This window comes from Scatophagus argus, chromosome 16 (genome assembly GCF_020382885.2).
Source record: "Scatophagus argus isolate fScaArg1 chromosome 16, fScaArg1.pri, whole genome shotgun sequence".
Classification (NCBI taxonomy): Eukaryota; Metazoa; Chordata; class Actinopteri; family Scatophagidae; genus Scatophagus; species Scatophagus argus.
In genome coordinates, this window is record NC_058508.1 from 14,843,316 (window position 1) to 14,859,328 (window position 16,013).

Here is a 16,013-nt window from a genome sequence, read left to right on the forward strand (position 1 = left end):
ATTTGAGCATAATATGACAGGTACAGACACAGGAACTGGTGATTGGTTCGGGTCCTACAGTAAACCAATCAGAAGCAAAGTAGAGCGGGTCATACCGTCGCCAGCCTACGAAAAGAAAACTCGGGTCCCAAATACAGCAAGAGAGAAGGTTCATGCCTGTTACAGGTCACGTGATATGACAAGCGCTTAATTTTATAGTTTCTCATTGATGTTTTTCTGTTTAGCCAAATATTGCGTGTTTATTAACAAATTACCAAGAATTTGTTACTATACTTAAGAGAGTAATAGAACAGTCAGAATCACTGTGGTCTGTTCAAGTCAAGTTCAGAAAGGATTGTGATTCTAAACCTGAAAATTACAAATGAAATTAAATCCTGTTTCAAATAGAAACGCAAACACTTTGTATCATCACAGGATTTATTGTTCGTTAAGCAGTGAATGGAAACTGTCTGAAAATAAACACTAATTCATGCTGTAACATTACATAATGTAGTGTATCAGCCAGGCTTTTATGATGTGCATAAAAGTATACACTCTAGCATTCATTGATAAAATCAGAATACCTTCACAGAGCAGTATAATTCAGTCAGGCAAGTTGTCAAATATGGGCAAGGACTAAAACAAAGGACAGACAAACAAAAATTACAAAACAAAAATTAAAATGATAGGTAGCATACCAGCAAGCTCAGGCAGGAGAGAATTAATTTGTTGTGTTAATTGTTTTCTGCGCACTAAATTAGAACATTATAGAAAGTTATCTCCTCAACAGTTAGCCACACTGTTTTTGGTCAAATTAGCATCTCTCAATATATACATAATACTTGGCTAGAGCTTAAGACTGTGAAGATGTGCACAAGTTAATGTGAGTGCGGTTATTTCAATAGGGTCTTCATAATCCTTATTGAAGAGCCCCTGTAGCCTCCACCAAAGTGGTTCCAGTGATTCAGATAATGGAAGAGTTGGTAAAGCTGGTTTCTCTTTTCAAAGCCTGGTGCTTGAGGAATCTTTTCATGATAGGCAGAGTAAAAAGACTTGTTGAAACCACCGAACATCCCTGCAATACCCAGCTCAAACTCTGAATGGCCATAAAAGGAGGCTGGATCAAAGATGACTGGGCCTTCTGCACACTCTGCAACATTGCCTCCCCATAAGTCTCCATGGAGAAGAGCGGGGACAATCTCCACATCTGTGAAAAACTGAGGGATCTTCAGCTATAAATAACAAATACAATATGTAAGTTATACTTTCAGACTATTGATATAATCATGTGCTATATTTTGCCTCTGACTGGTTCAAAGGGAGGGTGCACCTGTAGCTCAGACCATAGTTCTCTGGCCTCCCTGTCTCCATAAGATTTCTCCACCATGTTGAGCTGATACTGCAGTCTCTGCCGGGAATAAAATGCCAACCAGTCATCCTGCCATTCATTTTCCTGGGGAGGTAAGGAAAGAAAATGAAAACTACAGTGATATTTATAAGTACAGTTTTAACATCTTACGAAAGTACTATTTTGTACAGCACATATATTGTACTAGTATACAGACACAATTTTTATTTATTTATTTATTTACCTGTGGGAGATATCCACAGCATGTTGTTACGTCAAAGCCAAATTTTTCAACAGCCACCTCTGACTGTCCAGCTCCTTTTCCTGTGTACAGTCAAATAAGTTGCATAGTCTTAACCTAAACTTCGAATTCAAGAGTTAGCTGATATTCAGTGTAGTGCTGTATTTGCACGTTATTACCCACTGTCTGCTGCTCTTTATTTAATTTTTCCAACTGTCTCTTGTTGTGCAAATGCAGATCTGCCAGTTGCTCTCCTAGGTGCTTTAAGTACCTGCACAATGGGTTTGGAAAAAGTACTTGTTTAAAGCAGTAACAACAAACCATATTTTCAATTTGCTCTCTGTTCTGACTTGCAAACACTGGTAGTAATACTGACATGTATGACAGAGCTCTTACTTGCTAAGACCTCTCATGTCCAGATGTTCCATCACAAATACACATCCTCCTCTGTCAAGCTCAATCACCTTCACAGGCTTAGGAACTTTAACAGTTTCTGTTTTTAAAATGGCTTCCAAACTGGCCATCTCCCCATCAAACATCAATTTGGCCTGAAAATAACAAAGGATTTGGACTGGTGAGTAGTGAAGTAACACAGATCCACACTCGTTTGCTTCATGTACCAGAGACAGATCATTTGTTCTCCGTGTCCTATACATATACGCAGAGTTCAGTGATCAATTACTATCTGGCTGATTGTAACTGCTGAATCAAACCTTTGCCGATGTTATTTATAACATTCATATAAAATACATTTAAAACATGAAACAATGATCACAAAATACCTCGCTCTTGTGATTGATCTTCACAAACACTCTCCCGGTGTCGGTATCATAACTCTGGCCCTCACTGATACAGCCACCTCCTGAGTGACCAGTTGACTTCAGCAGAGTAGTCCCCAACTCCTTCTTTAATTTAGCTTCCATAGTTATTTCTCAAAAACAATTCTATTAGGATTATACCTGCGCTAATACCTGCAGCGTTGTGCAGCTGCTGCGCAAGAAGTTCATGGGGCGTTTCTGACGCTTTCCGTCCAGTGAACCAATGAGGACTCTGCTCGGGGGTGATGGACTTGTTTTTCCTGTGTTAAACGGGGTGGAATGGTAACCAATCAGAAATAAGTCTAAAATGATTGGTCTCAATTTAGTTCTATCACAGCAACGTTTTACAGTCACGTGAGCGTCGCCATGGTGCCAAATGACTCTACATTGCATTAGCTACATGCTAGCATGCTACGACTGACTTCGCTATGTTCCTGCTGGAAAACTGAAATGAGCAGCAATGACATTTGTCTGCTTCTTGGAGCAACTGGCGTCGGAAAAACGTTGCTACTGAAACGTCTACAAAATATCCTTTGTGCCCTGCAGAGTTTTTGGAACTAGAACTTAAAAATATGCAATACTGTTAACGGAAACGTGTCGCGTAACTACTTAGCTAATTTAGCCCTATAAGCTCTGTACTAGTAGTAACTGTTAACTAGTTAATTAAGTATTTAATACATGTGAACTATGAGCTATATATAATAATGAGACACGTTATTTGTGTAGCACATTTCGAAACATAGTTACAAAGAGCTTAACAACAGAAAAATAAAAAGGGGGGCCTGATAGCAAATGTCTAGTCGCCCCTGGCTTTCAGTCTAGATCTTGAAATTTCTAAAAACCCACCTTGGGAAAATCGCAGCTCCTGCTATTGTGGATATTTTCCCTGAGAGATTATGTTTACGGATCAGTGTGCGTGGATTACATGAACTGGGGGCACCTCCTTCCACTCTTCCAACAGTAAGTAATAACGAAAGGTATTTTTAATAAATTTGCAGACACATTTCTGATGAGACAGGCAGCCCATCTTTGCTACTGCACCAATCTCTTTGAACGTCCACAGGTAGGAACCAACCTGACAGACCTGACACTGAAGAAGAAGAAGGTGACATTAAGAGAGTTGGGAGGCTGCATGGGCCCAATATGGCCAAGTTACTACAAAGACTGCTCCTCTGTCATTGTATGCTCTTTGTATATGTATTGCAAGCATTTGCAATATTTGACAGAGGTAAACTCAATATTTTTTTACTCAGTGCTTTTCATCTTTTCCTCTGCATTTTGTCACAGTTCATGCTGGACTCAGTCAACATTGCTCAGATATCCTCATCCTGTATCCAGTTACTGTCAGTACTCTCTGCTGAGCCTCTGCACCATGTCTCCGTGCTGATTCTCTTCAACAAGAGGTGACACTCTCAAGCAGTTCCCCCATTCTCATGCTACACCTGAAGGAATCAGTGTGAGCTGTATCAACACAGCATATAGCCATTTTCATGATTCTGTTTCTTGGTGTTAGTAGTTCATGCCATTATGTATTTTCTTATCTTAGTTTTTCTTTCCACCCCTGTTCAGGGACATGCCTTGCACTATGAGCCTTATAGAGATACAGTCACTGTTCAGAATTGATGACATCATTGCGTCTGCTACTCAGCCAATCACAACACTGGAAGTCAGTGCCCACTCTGGAGAAGGACTTCAAGAGGTGCTGAGCTGGCTGGAGTCCATCACAGTCAAGTGAACTATCATACATTTGCTCCTTGTTAAGTGATACTACTCTCACAGAACTTTAAATAATGACCTCGAGCCTTTTGGCAACAGACGTCAGTGTTCTGGATGTGCAAAGACTGTTCACACATTGTTTTAAAGAGGATTTAATGGTTTGTTAAGTGTTAGACTCATTGAAAAAGTGGCAAAATGTGACAAGAAAATATCTTAATGCTGTATTTTTGGTACTTTATAAATGCAGTAACTGTTCATAAGAGTGAATGAGAAATGAGATGTATGTATCATGGCAGAATAGAATGATTGCATGGTTAGACGTTTTTACATTTGTCAAATCAGCACTACTGTAGATCTGACCTGCAGTTAATGATTATTTATTCTGGTCACTTTTACGAATTAAATTCTTTACAGATAAAGTAAACGGCCAGGATTCATGGCTGACGGTAATGTGATTATAGCACTTGGAAGGAAAGCACTGGGGGAAACCTCATGCTACTCTTAAGTAAGGGCTAATTTTATTCAGAAATAAAGTAAGCTCTTGCTTTTCAGTTAAGTGTGAAGAAACACACCTTAGAAGAGCCTGGCTCTTCAGTCTGAGTGATGGAAGTGACACCGCTGAGTATTAATGAGTCATTACCAGCAGGGGGCATAAAGAGCACAACAAATACTGGTAACTGTAACTAGGTGTGTGCCTGTGTTGTAATGATTTCATATTAAATATATTTATCACAGGAAATGAGAAAATGCAAGAATGAGGCACTGTTCTAATCATACCCTTATATTTCATGAGAGTCAGTGGTTCACAAGCAATGAATAAAACTCACAATTCATACACTTCTAATGTTTCCTTGCTTATAGTAAATTCAGAAGCACTTACTGTCCTCCCAAACTATATTTTCATTCAGTTAAGCCCAGAAATTCATTTCACTACAGTAAAATCAAGTATATACCAATATTTCTCATCAGGCCTGGTCCAACAGAAGTCCCACAAAATTAGATGTGTTCATACAGCAACGTTTCAAGATCTGGACAGGTCTCCAACTCTTGTCTCTTAACAGAAATCCATTGTTCTGTGGAGTCGTAGTATATGACAGCAGCAATGGCTGGCTAAGCCAATCACACAAACAGCTAAGTAAGCAGAAGAACCTTTGACGACATGAAAAGCTGTAATAGTTGGTAATTATGGCAAATTGAAGTGACAAAATATTATCAAACTGTGCTTTTGTGTACATTTGTTTCTCAAGTCAATTTGCAATAAGCTATGGCCTTAAAGAAATTTTACATGACACTAATAGTTTCTGATAGAAAGGTGTTAACCTTTATACCCTGTGATTGCATTCAAGGCAAGAGAAACAAGAGCAATAGTTGCAGTGAAGAACAGAACCAGCTTGCATCAATCTAAGATTACTGTATTATACCACAATGTAAAAAACAACTAAGAATAGGGTTTTCACACAAGTCCTTGTGGCTGCAGTTTGGTCTGCGATTAGAGTTATATTTCAAGGGAATAACCTAATGGAATTCCCCCTTTTTTCCAGTTTTACTGGTCCTCATAAGAAAGGGTTTTGATTGTTCTGTGCAGCCTGCGATCCCTCAGCGCTGACTGAAGACAAGGGTAACAAGGGCTCAGGGAGGTTCCCTGGAAGGTCCAGACGAGGCTGGGTGGGGTGAGTAAGTGACGAAGGGAGGCTGGCAGGCTGGTGGCTCATAGGCAGGGGCAAGGATGCACTGTATGGAAGAGAAGCTGCGTGGGTAGCTGAAGAGGTGGAGCCCAGTTGATTCAGAGTTAGTTTGGGCGGCTCAGTTTGGAAAGGATTGGTGGCTGAAGGAGCACTCAAGCCTAAACAGAAAGAAACAAAGTACAGGCACAGTCAGGCACAATCATCTGTGCAGTATACAATTATGAACGTAAATTTTGCACTCTAATTTACTATTTAAATCTGGAGTTGCAGCCATTAAAGCACATGTTTTCCTGGTCTTTCCTTCCTTGTGAAATCAAAATGCTTGTTGCATCTACAGCCAATAAATACAATGAATACCTGATAGAAAAGGATTTGTTGTCTTGGCTGGAGGATTTGATGGGATCAAGCTTTCCAGGTTTACCAAGGAAGCTGCTGCGGGGCCCAGAAAGGCCTCAGGTGTCCGGCATTTACGAGGGCTGGGGTCAGCCAGACTTTCTCCAAGACGTGACAGGTCAAATAGCTCAGGACTGTCCTCCCGTTGCCCATTTACATTCAGCTGTCCTCCATCCATGGCCTCATCAAACAGGTCACCATCTAACAGGGAAAAACAATGAGCTCTGACATTGCAAGAGTGTGGGATTCACAAAACCACAGTGAGTACAGTAAAGAAAAAAAAGCACTGTTTACCTGAAGGGCTTCCAGTTCGGGGAGAAGTTCCCTTGGGTGCTGTTCTCTCTGATGGTACTGAGAATGGATCTACTCCTGAGGAGGCTATAAGCACAACAAAATTCAATTTCATTTATTTATTGTTAAATATACATTTTGACTGAGTTGTATGCATGCGTGCACACACAGACTCCACCTGTGTGGGCAGGGAAGGCCCATTCTCCTCCTGTAGCATTGAGGTTGGAGACATTTTTCTGCTGGCCATCCCAGGGGTCAGCTGGGGGCTCCCATGGAGGAGGGGGGCTGCTGGAAGTTGGCTGTGCCATCCAGGGAGAATCTACTCTTGAGGTGCTGGTGCTGCCTTCTTTAGTAATGGAGAGGTGAATGAGAGAGAGAGGCCTCAGTTCTACGGCTTCAAGCTTATTCTAACATGTGAGCATAATGAATGGTACTGACTTGTATGCATTATTTCTGACACTATACTGTACAATATATCTCTTACAGGAAATCCTGATACCTGAAATTAATCAGACTATATTGTACAACTGCAAACAACAGTGCTTAATCTGTCTTGTTTTGTTCATGGTAAGCAGACTTCAGGCTCACCCAGAGAGTCCCAGGGGTCTGTGCCCCCCACATGAGCAGCTGCCTGGTGTGGGGCATTATTCCATCGGTGAGTACTAGGAGGTGGGCCTGAGGGCACCGCAAAAACATCTACCAAGTCCATGAAGGAGGTCTGACAATATAAAGAAGAAATAATCTGTGTCAGTTCAGTACATGTCAGTCTTAAATGTTTTTGTATGTAATGGTCTGATTAAACCCAAAAATCCTGCCCATCATTGTCATCAGGTATTTGGTCCTTTGGTCTATAAATGCGCATTTTCAACACATGAGAAAAAACTAGGGCTAAATAACATGAAAAAGTAATCAAAGTACAATTATTTGGTCAGACTTGAGTCACAATTCTAGTGGGAATCTTACTTTTTCTATTCAAAATTTCAATTACAAAAGTTATGATTCTGGTCACCTGTACCAAACAAGCATGGTTCATTATTTCTGGAGGATATGATGTGTAGGCCAGGACATCTATGTACTGATACATTCTACGTTTATTAAAGATTATTAAAGATGACCGCTCCTGCAATTTGGATATTGCACTTGACCATGTTTCAATTATAATAATATTTCTATAAACTGTTTAATGTACGATTATATTTCATCACCCCCACTGCGATATTCTATACCCCAGTATTTCATACCCCGCCTTTAGACTCCATCTCACGTTTGCTCTCCTCCAAAGCTTTCTGTAGCATCGTCTCGTCTCCTTGGCGGCTGAGTTGCTCCTGTCAACGGATGAAGACACATGGACGCCTTTTGGGCATGAGAGCTTCGGGCAAATTTCACATATTGTCACATCATACTATATTTATGATTCAGGCAAAGCAAAGAGGAACAAAAATCATCCTGAATTTTTTTTTCCTAGGCCAACATATGACCCATAGAAAGATGTGTGCAGTGGGTACAAACTAGAAAATTCTCTGGTCAAAGAGAGGAGACAGCAGAGCATCAGTGTAATCTGTAACAATGCAGTTCTATTGTGCTACAGCATATTGGAACAGTGAGACAGAAAAGGACAGAGAGACAAAGTGAAACAGGAAGGGAAAGGTGGGGTAGAAAAGTTGCCAGAGATAATACAACGGAGTGATAGGAATACAACTTAAAAAAAGGAAAATCAAAGGAAGCAGAGGGTGGGGGCGAAAGTTTATCGTTTGAACTAGTTCATATAACCAGTGACGTTCAAAGGCTTCTCTGTGTCATCTATGGTTTCAAAACGTGTGTTCCCAGCACTACACAGCAGCAGTCTCAAAAAAAAGAAGAATAGTGTCTCTTTGTCCGCCCCCCGTCCAATGACCCCCAAGGAACCCTACCTGCTGGTGCTCCTCCTTGCTCAGGCTCAGGGCTAACTGGAGCTGGCTTTCCTCATCCATATCCACGGTGGCAGGTGCGCACTGGACTGTCTGTGAGGGTGTTGACAGGGGAGGGAACTGCACTCAGTATTTGATCAACAAATGTGGAAATAGTGCTTGGATATGTTCACAGTAGAATGCATGCAGTTCTATAGGATCTCTCTTCTCACTCTTCCGTGACTCCACACCAGAACAGGTCAGTCTGTCATGAACTAAGAGGAGAGATCTGGTTTGTTAGTGGAACAGAAGGATGAAGCTTTGTTTGATTAGTCGCTGGAGAAAGTTAAGTGTCCCTTTGCTCTTCAGGGGTGAGAAGAGTGAGTAGTACATGCAGATATTTCTCAGTTCCACCTGACATGGCAGCCCACTGCTCCTGTGTGTTTCACTGCATGTTGCATGTATGTGTGTTTCAATCAGTGATGGGTTAAATGCAGAGGAAGAATTTCAGTGTATGTAAAAAATATACTGACAAAATAAAGTTTGAAGAAGGGGCCAAAACTGGACCATGAGGTTGGTTTCAGTGTACAGAGGAGCAGGAGATGTGCTATAAGGCAAAGGATGCAAAGGAATGGTCATCCTTGGTCCCAGCATACTTGTACCTTCTGGGCCTCCTCCTTGCTGAGATTCAAAGCGATCTGGAGCTGGGTGTGTTCATCAATGTCCACTGTAGGAGGTGGCTAGGGTCAAGCAGGAACGATTAGGAGTAAGGCTAATCACAGGGAAAGGTAAAAGTACGCTTGATTTCGCTCAAGAGGAGATCAAATATATGGATCTCAGTTTGATCCTGAAATCATTGGTTTGCTTACAGAATTGGAAACTGCTGTACATTAAAATTTATTTCCATTGTAGCTGAGCAGAAGTCACAGAGGGCAACAGCTAACCTCGCCATGGAGACTGGGGCGTCTGTGTGATAAGTGGATCAATGTGCACATCCTGTCTGGCTTCTCACTCTTTCACTCACAGCTTCCTCACTCCTCAGTGAGAAAGCTCCTCTTTGACACTGATTGGTCAATGTGCCATTACTAACCACATTATACACAGAGCTGATGATATCACTTTCTGTCAAAGGTTCTGGGAAATGGTGGCCTCGTAAAGACAGGCAGTGTGAGTGCTTCACCATCTTGGCACATTGTGTCCAACCAAGTGTGTGTGGGAGCCGTTAAATGTTTTACTACAGCACTACCACATAACATGTCAGCAGCAGGGCACCTAAGAAGCCTCTTTCTGTCAGGCACATGTGCTGTAAGGGTAGGAGATTTGTGTGTGTGTGTGGTATCTCAGTTAGCGCTACCTTTTCACTTTCTTCTCGGCTCATAGCCAGGGCCAGCTGCAGCTGCAGCTCCTCTTCTCCGCTGGTCGCAGGCCGAGCTTGCTCCAGGTCTGGAGCAAGTTGAGGAGAGGAAGAGGTGGCTAAGAGGAGAGGGGATTGGTTCTTTAGCAGTGGAATGTGGACAAAAAACATTGGCAGATTGAAATAAAAGGAGAAGGAAAAGGGAAACAAAGAAGGTAACACTTTAGGCTAATTTTTAATGTCGGAAAGGAGCTGGCACTGTTTGTGCATGTTAATTTTCTTTTCCATGGCCCGTTGTGAGGAGAGCCTTTACTGGTATTGCTTGCCACGGTCTGCCTAACTCTGCCTGCGCTGAGAACAATAGTGCGCCTGTGTGGAGAGTTAGGGTGGTGGAGGGGTAGAGCCATGGATGGGCTGGAGAGGGGCCCACCTTATTACCCCGAATCATCTGGGTAGGTTCCAGGATTCAGATCCAGGTTTGGGAGAGGGGGCTGGCGATATACCAGTCTGGGTGCCAGGCTGTAGGTCACAGGCTAAAAGAGGGCAGCAGGCCACACGTCTGCAGTGTTAGGTCTCAGAAACTGATCTTTTCCACTGTGCTGCTCCTCAGTATCCCCTGCCTGAGCTGGAATGTTTGCTGGCAATTAGTTGCTGCCAACCTCCTGACCCTCACCCACCACCTCTAAAACACTGCAACTCATGTGTAGGTGTCCTGGAATCTCTAAGAGACCACTACCATCCTCCCTTACCGTCTCACCAGAGGCATAAAGAGAAACATGCATGTACACCCCATGCACATTTCAAGTATTTAAAAACCTGCAGCACACCCCCTCAAAACTTTTTTCCTTTCTTTTTGGAAGCATTGTTTTCTGGATAAATACCAAGTGATTTTAATTGCTTGCTGATTGTCAGAGTGTGAAATTGTAATGTTTATCCAGCATGACTCCCTGAGGCTGAGACTTCAAACTTAGCATTCAGTGGTGTTATCTGATATGCATTTTTCCGGTGCACTGCAAACTATGCTCCTATTGTAGCATCACTGAACCACAGATGCAGAGTTTGGACGTAAGGGTTGCTCCCACATGTTTCCACTGGTAGACCTTCAGGCCCAGAAAGGTATTCAAGGAACGTGTGTCAAGTGGAAAATGTACTGGAGAAGAAAAAGGATTTTTGTGGAATTAGAGGTAGTAAAACAGTCAGATAGCACCTGTGGGTTTGTCTCTGTTTACACCATGAAAAACAGACCTCAGACATCAAAGAGTGAGCTGAGTGACTGGTGCCTTCATGAACCCACAGCTCAGCTACTGACTTGCACTTTTTAACAAGTGCCATACACCACGTAGACCACATAAATACCAAAGTATATGGTACACACCAGTCAAAGCACATATACAAATGCTGCACACATCTATTTGATGCTTCGATCTGCTAACTGTAGTTATTAAGCCAATGACATCAGCTGTCCTAACCCTTCCACAGTCGCAGAGGGATCACTTGGGAATTATTTTACCTTGCTACCAAACTACGATCTCTGCAGGAGCACAACAGATCATAGAGCCACAAGTAAAAGACAGTAGCCAGTTGCAGTTTCACATGAGAAGGTGACAAGCAATAACAGGGCCTCCTCTCTTTTGTAAATCCAGTTTAGCTGACGTGACTGTGAACGGGAGAATGAAAGGAATGCAGATGTCCAACTGTCAGCAGAGAGGAATACTAAAACCTTTTCTTTTAAAACACCAGAGGACAAAAATAATAATCAATTCATTCATACTTAAAATGGCTTTAAATGTTTGAATGTACTACTGATATTAAATCTACTTCAGTGATAAATCACAGTGACAGTTGACTGAAGTACATATCTCCAAAAGCTGGTCAGAGTAGAAACATATGACTGCCAAAGTCTACACAAAGTATCTCTTTATTTTCCTTTTTATGATCAAATGGTAAATTTTAGATGCTCAATAAATTGAAAAGTTTAGGTCAGTTAGATTAGATCTTGTGTCATCTTGTATCTGATAAACCCAAAACTCATGACCTGTCACATGTGCATTCCTGACAAATGACATGACAAAAAAACCATTCGGGTATCAATCAGGTAAGAGTGAGGAACAAAAATAAAGTTGCACTTGCTACTCACAGTGAAGGGAGGATGGTGAGCTTCTGCATGTGCCAAATTCATCCCCGTAGTGCCGCAACTGACCAGTATGACGACCTGGGTATGGAGGAGGCAGGGATCCAGAGCCTAAGCCACTAGTGACCCCCGCCATGCGCGTTTTGGTCTTCAGCGCCTGAGTCCTCTCCTTCTTCAGCTTCTCCTCGTCCCTAAGCAGAGCCACCAGGTGCTTGGCCTTCTCCCGGACATTAACACCCTGGTCACGTCCATCTCGATCTATGTACTGGAAATCTCTCAGTGTCTGGATGGTGTGTATGTTCTCCCTGCACTCCTGGGCCACGCGCTCAGAGCCTGTTTTGATCAGGTAGTCCACCAGGGTCAGCGCCTTATAAACGTGCCGCCAGTTTTTACCGTGGTCGTTGAGCCGCTTCCAGATCATACCCATAACCTCGGTGAACGCCACCACGTTGAAGGTCAGGTCTGCTATCTCAGACATGAGCGAGCTGGGTGGACCCCAGGGATCGTTGGAGGTGGCCTCTCGGACCTTGATCTCGGCCTCTGTGTAGTTGTTGACCATGTTTTTCATCTGGCGGCGGAGTGATGAGGTCTGCATGATGGCAATAATTTTTCCCAGGTGGCAAAAGAGAATGTCTGACAGCAGGCCAGCCCACTGTGCTGCCTAAAGGCACGGTGGCTCGTTAGAGATCAGTTCAGCAGAAAAATACAGTGAAGTCGTGCTCCTATTTGGAACTACAGAGACGTCCACAAGTGTGTTCCTGCTGTGAAGGAATTCACAAATTAGGTGTGCAAGAAGATCATCTGAGCCTCTTGCAGGTCATATTAACATTCTTATGTCACATTAATGGAGAAAACTTTTCCCCAGATAACACATCACATCTTCAGTATTGTTACTCCTCCAGCTCACACATTTTTTTGATGCAGTAATTGTATTTGGAAGGAGAGGGAAACTACTCAGCACCTCTAAGGGATGTGAAACACAACACATGGGATCAGTTTTCCCTGAGACACCTTGAAGAGGGTGATTACAGTATGCTGTTCCTAAGTAAGAAATGACCAGCTGGACAGCTATTTTCTAAATTCAGTTTTGCAAGAAATATTTTTTCCTTCCCTGTAAAGCAAATATTAGTCTCACACCCAGAGAGTAGAAATCTGTGTTTTACCTTGGCGTGTTATCAGAAACCGGGGAGGGGCTGTACCTCTCCTGTTTTTCTGACCTGATTACATCACCAAAGCAGCAGGAAGCTTTCAGAGCATTAAGAGACTCACAAAACAGCTAAACTCCCACACAGATACACATCCCATGTTGAAATCACTAATAAGTTCGCTGCTACATTTTACTTGACCGATCAAGACATTTTAATCGTACTGTACAGTGTCTATCGCTTTTCCCTGGCCGTTGCGCTGCCTTTCCTCACACAGTCAGGGCAGTGAGTCAGTCCAACACGTAACGTTCCACTCCCGCATGAGCCTCATCTATTTAACTAAGAACTGAGATGCAGGAACATGAACAATCAATCCCTTCACTCAAGAGCAAAGTGAGTGCGCATTTCCAAAATATTAAAAAGGGGTCTGAGATGAACTTCATAAAAGATGTAAAATTCACACTGTGGTACATTGCATATATTTATCTTTTTTACAGCCACATTTTAGTTTAAACTCTTTGAAGTCCTTCAACAGGCTCAGTGTAAACACTATGAATAAAAAGTGACGGCACTAACTAGGCCTGCACTATCTGTCATACTATGAGTGAGCTTTCAACACTGTAAATAGATTGTTAAGTGGCAGTAAGAGACAAAGTGTTTGTGGCTAAGCTGACCTCAGGCTAAATCACAAGTGATGACCAGTGTAGGCCCAGTTCATCATTCACTCCCAGTCTCTGATTCCTGGAAGGGAGAAATACAGTAGATACTCAGTTAAAAATATGCCATTGCTGTCACTTCCTGTACGTGAATGTGGTAAATGAGACCATCCCTTCAGCCAGATTTCTTATCCAATCCACAATATTCCTATTGGTCTTACACTCATAATGAAGATAAATTAATTTCGTGAGAAAGAAATTACTATCACATCAGTCAGATTGATGGCAGGCTATAGGGAGGTGGGGGTGACAGCACTCCATCACCACAACCACCACTACTACACATTAATATTTGTCAAACACACGCCCTCACCCTGTCTTTCCTAAGAAAATGAAGATTTCTCATCCCAGCTTGAGTATAACTTATGACCTTGACATCATGAAACACTGATCTTAAGTATTGACTTAATTCCGATTTGTTCAGTTAATGTAAAGCACATTTTCTTGCTCAAAGATCCAGCAAAATGCACCATGAGCCACTGGGTTTATTTCTTAGCCCTCTTTTTTTTTTTTCTAGGAAGCAAAGTCTAAACTGTTCCCAGATCAGGCCTGCTGCAGCCTACACTGTTCTACCAGGTATGTTTTATTATGCTCTACAGATGTGTGGAAAAACACTAACCAGCAGGGCGAAAGCGCAGGTTCCGATTCAACTTATTTATATCATGTCCTTATTCGTCCCCAACCGGGACGTCTGAGGTTCCATTATCCTGTACGCTGGCGTCAAATGGGACGGTCGAGTAGGTGAAGTATGAGACCGTGACTCAGCTATGTTCCCGACTTTAAAAGTTGACACCTCGACAAAATCAAACAGAAAACGCTGGCTCGCAAACGAGCCGATACACCGTTTCCACTTCCCCCCTCTTACCTTCATGTCATCGCGCGTCAGAGGGGTCCCGAGTTGGGGAGGCTTTGGGTGGAAGAAGAAACGCCTCCGCCTCTCGACATATCCCGTAGATTTCGGAGAGCGAGAGGGAAAAGAGTAAATAAAAAAACCAAAAGCTACTCAAAGCGCAGAGGGAAACATTCGCGGAACGCCTTGTGCGCTCAGAAAGAATCCGAAACTAAAGCGCGGCGGTGCTGTTTTGTTATCAAACTTAGTTTTGTGTGCATATCACAGATCCACTGGGCTTGCAGATGGCACAGGCCCCCCAAAACACATACACACACACTCTCTCTCAATAAAATGGATGGAGAGAGAGAGAGAGAGAGAAGAGGGAGGGAGGGAGGACTGCTCGGTGCATGCAGAGTCAGACTTAACCCTTTCGCTGCCTGGTGGAAAAGCATCTGTGCGTAGTGGAGCAGGTGACCAGAGCACATTTAAGAAGAAGAAAACAGAAACATTGACTGGCCACGTGGTGTAAGTGCACGCACACTGTTAGGGCTGCTTCCGTTGGGACAAATCTGCATCTCATCTCCTAAAATACAACAGTGATCCTATATTATATTTCAGCAGATCAGAGGGCAAAAAGACATTGGAAGAAATTTAATATCCGAATGTTACAGGAACTAAAAATAGGCCGAGGCAGAGAGACAAATATATGATTATTTTACACTTGGAGGTGCATATAAACCAGTACATGATTACTAGAGAGCCTTTCAATTCCTGTGGAGTTATGCTTGTAATACCTCCTGGCAGACTGAGTGACCATGTTATCTCAGGGGGATTCAACAGCAACCGCATTTCCTTTTCAGCAACTTCATCACTGCATCTCTCCTCTTTACTTATTTATCACCACTAATGGGCTGGTGTCTGAAGCCACGTCCTTATGCATTATACAAGGTCTTAAAAAAATCTCTTCTGTACTTGAGTTGACTTGATTTCAATCAATGTGCAAAGTAATCTCCACCAAACTACAGATCGTCTAAGTGAAAGAATATAAGGATGATACTCGGGTGTTGATTCAGTGGTGATTACCTAAGTGAAGGGAGAATCAGGAGAGAGCAGGGGACCTCGTGGCTGGTTGACTGAGCAGGATATACAGGAAATACCAGCTCCACCTTGAAACAACAAAGGCAGGACTCTTGGAGACGACAAAGGGGCAGACTGTACAGAAATTAGAAATACAACAAGCAGAGTGAAAGTCTTAAATGTGACTTTGGTGGGATACTTCAAGATCTAATAAATGGTTCACATAAGTTTGGAGCGTGTGTTTACTTGTTGCAGCTCACTGTGTGATCTCCATGTGAGCTAAGCTTCATATACATGGTTCCTCCTCCTCCTCCTCCTCCTCTCTGTCTTGGCACCCTATGTCTTTATTTCTCCTGAAAACAGATGCCTGAACATTCTTTGTTTCCCAACAAAGGCCTGAT

The 16,013-nt window shown here is 42.6% G+C and overlaps 3 protein-coding genes across 7 annotated transcripts; 1 reads left to right on the plus strand and 2 right to left on the minus strand.

The window, feature by feature from the left end:
• Positions 1 to 403: 403 nt before the first annotated feature.
• Positions 404 to 2,626, minus strand: LOC124072671 (fructosamine 3 kinase related protein). Its single transcript, XM_046414236.1, has 6 exons — positions 2,351 to 2,626; positions 1,965 to 2,116; positions 1,748 to 1,839; positions 1,572 to 1,651; positions 1,310 to 1,432; positions 404 to 1,211 (listed from the first exon to the last, which is right to left on the minus strand). The coding sequence occupies exons 1-6, from the start codon at positions 2,489 to 2,491 to the stop codon at positions 873 to 875; spliced, it is 927 nt and encodes a 308-aa protein (XP_046270192.1). The 5' UTR covers positions 2,492 to 2,626; the 3' UTR covers positions 404 to 872.
• Positions 2,627 to 2,721: 95 nt separating this feature from the next.
• On the plus strand, positions 2,722 to 4,758 carry arl16 (ADP-ribosylation factor-like 16). Its single transcript, XM_046414237.1, has 5 exons — positions 2,722 to 2,912; positions 3,291 to 3,346; positions 3,450 to 3,566; positions 3,674 to 3,789; positions 3,956 to 4,758. Exons 1-5 carry the CDS (start codon positions 2,795 to 2,797, stop codon positions 4,119 to 4,121), a joined length of 573 nt encoding a protein of 190 aa, XP_046270193.1. The 5' UTR covers positions 2,722 to 2,794; the 3' UTR covers positions 4,122 to 4,758.
• A 104-nt stretch (positions 4,759 to 4,862) lies between these two features.
• Positions 4,863 to 14,935, minus strand: epn3a (epsin 3a). Of its 5 annotated transcripts, XM_046414230.1 has the most exons (12): positions 14,569 to 14,927; positions 13,662 to 13,728; positions 11,849 to 12,603; positions 9,712 to 9,830; positions 9,020 to 9,097; positions 8,382 to 8,471; positions 7,713 to 7,796; positions 7,060 to 7,189; positions 6,650 to 6,817; positions 6,475 to 6,558; positions 6,145 to 6,381; positions 4,863 to 5,945 (listed from the first exon to the last, which is right to left on the minus strand). In XM_046414230.1, the coding sequence occupies exons 3-12, from the start codon at positions 12,435 to 12,437 to the stop codon at positions 5,656 to 5,658; spliced, it is 1,869 nt and encodes a 622-aa protein (XP_046270186.1). In that variant the 5' UTR covers positions 12,438 to 12,603; positions 13,662 to 13,728; positions 14,569 to 14,927; the 3' UTR covers positions 4,863 to 5,655. The 5 variants fall into 5 exon arrangements, with proteins under 5 accessions (XP_046270186.1, XP_046270188.1, XP_046270187.1 ...); XM_046414232.1 differs by lacking the exon at positions 13,662 to 13,728 and having other exon boundaries at positions 6,650 to 6,814; positions 14,569 to 14,935; XM_046414231.1 differs by lacking the exon at positions 13,662 to 13,728 and having other exon boundaries at positions 11,849 to 12,600.
• Positions 14,936 to 16,013: the final 1,078 nt, after the last annotated feature.